Source organism: Mesocricetus auratus, unplaced genomic scaffold (assembly GCF_017639785.1).
Source record: "Mesocricetus auratus isolate SY011 unplaced genomic scaffold, BCM_Maur_2.0 Super-Scaffold_15014, whole genome shotgun sequence".
Classification (NCBI taxonomy): domain Eukaryota; kingdom Metazoa; phylum Chordata; class Mammalia; order Rodentia; family Cricetidae; genus Mesocricetus; species Mesocricetus auratus.
The window spans coordinates 3748578-3753387 of record NW_024429186.1 but is presented as its reverse complement, the minus strand read 5'-3'; the positions used below and the strand labels follow the sequence as shown (position 1 = coordinate 3753387).

The following is a 4810-nucleotide window of genomic DNA, read 5'->3' as shown; positions in this document are numbered from 1 at the left end:
CTGCCATTTATTTCTTAGGTACTGGTAGATGGATCTACAGTTCTTCCTGCTGATTTGGAGAAACCACAATTACAAATTTGTCTCTGGGCTGACACACAATGCCCAAACTATGGCTCTTCCTGCTTTCTTCATTGGCTTTGGTTATATTGAGTAGATATTTCAAGGATAAATGGGGAGCTGTGCCTCAATTTTTCCAGATTCATGAAACCCAGTTTTTTTGGTGTTGTTTAATCTAACGATCTCAGTGACCCCAAGTACTAGGCAGTGTCTACAAGTACTCTACCAGAGCAAAAGTCATACACTCTGTAGGACAAAGGTGAACACCAGGTATCCAATAGCCTTTAACTATTGATGGTGCATCAGTAGATGTCCATGTTCTATAAAGACTTGGGAATGTGGGGCAGGTAACTGACACTGGGAAGCAAGTTAATATGGGACCAGGGAATAATGTATGCTCTAAGATCCTACCACATTGTACACGTAAACACACAGATTTGATTAAGTATTTTTGTGGAAAGTAATGTAATAAAATGATTTTGACAAACTTACAGGAATTATACTTGTGTAGCAAAGCGTTTTGCTATGCATATCATATTCTAAAAGACTGGAACTTCAGCTGAACAGCATTGAGTTACTGATATCCCTGGTGTCATGTAAACTTTCAGACTATGAAAATAGTTTTTACAAAGATGGTATTATTTGGACTTTACTGGTGAAATTCATATTTCAGATTTTTTAAAGCTACACCAACAAAAGTCTCAGTCTCATGGGATCCAGAGATAGTTTTACCATAATGAATCATCACAGTTTTCATTTTTACTGTTTTATTAATAAAGAAACATGTCAATAGAGGCAGTCACTGGTGAACAGACTATCAAGGTATGGTGTACACTGCAGCATCCTAAAGCAGTATCTACTCATGGGAGAAACTGGTAGGAATGTGCAAAGTGACAAAGAGACACTCAGATTGAATATTTCTGAGTAAACACCCAGGATTATCTTCTCTGAAATCTCAGTCCCAGGGCAGCTTCCTTCTCCTCCACAGTTTCTGTCACACTCAGGATGTGGTTGCAACACTGTGTGTCTCGCACAGAAATAGATGGCAGAATCCTCAGATGTTAGGCTGCTGAGTTCCATGTAGGCTGTGCTGGAGGATTTATCTGCAGTCAGTGTGGCCTTGCCTTGGAATTTCTGATTGTAGCCAGTACCACCATTTCCACCATAAACATATCCTATATACTCCAGGCTTTCCCCAGGCTTCTGCTTCACCCAGTAAATATAGTAATCTGTGAAAGTGAAGCCTGAAGTCTTGCAGGATAGCTTCACTGAGGCCCCAGGTTTCCCTAGGTCAGGACCAGACTGCTGCAGCTGGACCTGGGAATGGACACCTGTGGAGAGAAATGCAGAGTGGACATCACTGTCACCTTAGTCCCTGCCTCTTCCTCATGTATGCAATTGGAAATAACTTACCTGTAAGTACTGATACCAAGAAGAAAATAATGCAGCTCCACCCCATGGTGAGGACCTGTGTGCTAAGTGACTGTACAAGGACACTGAACATATGTTGTTGGTGATGTGGACATCCCTGTATTTACAGCCATAGACTTACATGATTTGCATATTCATGAGCAGTGAATTTCTTTAAATACAGACCTAGTACAGCTGAAGAAAAACGTGGCTGAGGACACTTGAATAAGGCAAAGTATGTTGAGGACCAAATCTTAAACTTTTTTGAGGAAGTGCATCCTTACCCTTCCCTCAGGTCTGTGTAGTTCCTGGGGGTGTAACATCTGGTCTTGTATGGCACCTTTCTGTGATCTCTCTCTGCCTAACTTTCCCAGAATTCTCATAGATTCCTAGTCCCAATCTATCTTCCTTCCTCTATTGGTCAAACAGTGTCTTATTCATCAACAAATAAGAAAAACATATATCCAGAGTGACATCCTCCCCTGGATATCAACTTTGTGTGACAGAGAAAAAAGGTTCAGAGATGCAAGATTCACTGATGCCTGAATGTTAGGGAAGGCAGGCACCAGACTCTTCTGAAGAACGAACTTCCTTTCTAATCAGGAACACTGATGTTGAGTTTACGACTCCTTGGTCATGGAGTACATAACACTGTGGTATTCTGTCTTAATTCTGTGATATGAGCTGTAGTGAATATAACCATTTTTCTTATATATTTCAGAGATAGTTGAATTATTTCTGGTTCCATGGGGAAAATGAAGACAAGTGAGGAGGATGTAGTGTAAAAATTAAAATTCAGCAATATAATCCAACAACTTTATATAAATGCAGATTAACTCTCCCTCTCCAATAATGACTTAAAAATTAGAAAATATTTTTGTAAAGTTGTATTAGAGTACATCAATGCCCTTATAAAATTTCTCTGAACTACTTCCTTACATTTAAAATTCAAGAGTTGAGATATAGTCAACTTGAGAGTCTATTTAATATGTTTCCAATCAGTACTGTAGGCATGTCTTGGTCTTCCTGTTGATCACTGTGACATGCTAGGTGAAAAGCACTATAGAGAGAGCAGGTGTTAGATAAACTGTAACTACAAACTCATAATTCAAAATTCTGAACCACTTGGATAGAAAATTATGGTACTGTTAGGTGATTCCTGTGAGGAGAGCATGGTATATGTTGATAACTTGAGTAACTGGATTCAATATATGCATGTAGTAGAGCAGCAACCAAACATGCATTTAGTTTATGTGTAAAGTCTGATACCAGAAGTTCACCTCTTCTCCTTATAGACAAAGACTCATCCCTACAATTCAGAGTACTGGATGGTATTATCTGGACATTTCACAATCTCTTTCTATAAACCTGCATTTCATACTCCAGTCCATGGGATTCTGATGACTACCATAGGCTGAAATGGACAAGAGTGCCTACCTAGTTAAATACAATGGAGACATTTTCCTCTTAAAATTCACAAAATTCTCAGATCTTGGAGAATATAAATAGATACTATTAGCTTAATTCCTTAATTAATGCAGTATTACAGTTACGGTATGTGCACATCTGGTGCAAAGAATATCAAAGTAGCAAGAGTTTGTTTTTATTATATCACACATTGATTTCTAGCTTTTTGCCCTTTCTCCCTCTTTCACACCAGAACCTGTATTGACAGAGCTCTTCCATCCCACTGAGAATCCAGTCACCGCATCCATGTTCAATAGACTTGCTATGCTTCCAGGGTTCAGGGGTCATCTGAACCTCCTTATGGTTAAACACATTTGTGATGCCGAGGATTTGTTTTGACCACACTAGGACAGAGCTTAGGATGCTGCTGTCCATTTCACAGCACTGATCAGCAGAAATGTGCACACCTCTTGCATTAATTGGGACACTTTTCCCAAAATGTTGCTCAGGGTCCTTAAGCTCAAATATCCTTAACATTTCCCTGTCATTCTTTCATGAATTATTGTCTTATCCAGCAAGTGTGTGAATCCATTCTAAATTTTGTTGACCTCATTATGGATTTTAATTAAGAAATAACCTCTACGATGTTCTGGCATGGAGATCTCAGATATCAACTACACCTTGGGCTCTGAATATACTGAGACTGGCGATGAAATGCTCAGAGTTTGTTTAAATCTCCTGAGTGCACAGCATCATTATCTGCTTCTGTGGCTCTTCTTAGAGATTGATGAATCCACAGTGCCCCCTGCTGCTTCTGAGAACAGGCCTGTGTAAGTCCTCATACACAGACCCTCACTATGACTATAACTCATGTTCTTGGTAATGGACCTGGTGATGTTGAACAGAGATTTCAGGTATGGATGTGGAGCTGTGCCTCAAAGTCTTTCCCCAAGAACTTAGTCCTTTCTCTAGGGTCTGTTAGATGCAGCTTTTGCCGTGACCACTTGTGATTAATGGAGTAAACAGTGAAGCACACATGATGGACAGAACTCATTTACAAAGCAATTTCCTAACCTCAACCTGCACATGGGACAGAAAACTAACACCTGGGATATGAATAAATTTGGTGCATGCAGATGTTCCCAACTCTAGAAAATATTTTCAAATTTGAGAAGTGACAAGAATTTAGTGAAGTTTGGATGGTGGTTCAATCTTTGTGCTAACAGCATCTGTATCATGGGTTGGCTGTACATTTCTATGTAAGACTTGGAAGGGATAATTCTTTCCTTTTTGTCAATCTTTATGGGAGGAAATGATGAATGTGTTCTCTCTGGATCCAATTTCCCCAAACTCTGCATCCTCCTAGTCATGTAAACTCATGGCAAATGATTTTCATACTTGAATGCCCTTGCTCTAAACTTAAAGAATGACAGCAGTAAGTTGGATAATTCACTACCATCTCCAACGAGTTAGTGGATCCAGTGCCACTATATATAACTCATATGTTTGTCCATATGGATGCACATGTGTCACTTGTCAGCACACTTAATAACCCTTGAAATATGCTGTATATTGAAGTGTAGATGGATGTGTCTGGATATAATCAGTGTGACCATGAGTCAAATGCATTTCAATCATATACAAATTCTCCTGAAATGAAAAGCTTCAAGTGTCACATGGTACTCAATATTCCATTTCTATATGTGGGTGCTTTGACTACCTCATGTACTCAGGGCTTGTTACATGGAAGGGTTGTTGAAGTCAAGCTCATATGTAAAATATATGTTGGATATTGTATATGCTTTTGTGAACATGATGTTTCTTCCCATCATGCTGAAGGGGCTCCTGTTCTTGATTCTAACTAAAGAGAGCTGAGCATTCACAATACAGCCTGTATAGGAATAGGATCCACAGGTATAAATGAGTAACTACTGAT

At 39.3% G+C, this 4810-nt stretch overlaps 1 gene segment (V, D, J or C); it reads right to left on the bottom strand.

Annotated features, from left to right (window-relative positions):
• Nucleotides 1-827: 827 nt before the first annotated feature.
• On the bottom strand, nucleotides 828-1567 carry LOC121139203. The segment is given in 2 exon segments: nucleotides 828-1388; nucleotides 1471-1567. Coding segments are annotated over 2 exon segments (636 nt in total).
• Between the last annotated feature and the right edge of the window lie 3243 nt (nucleotides 1568-4810).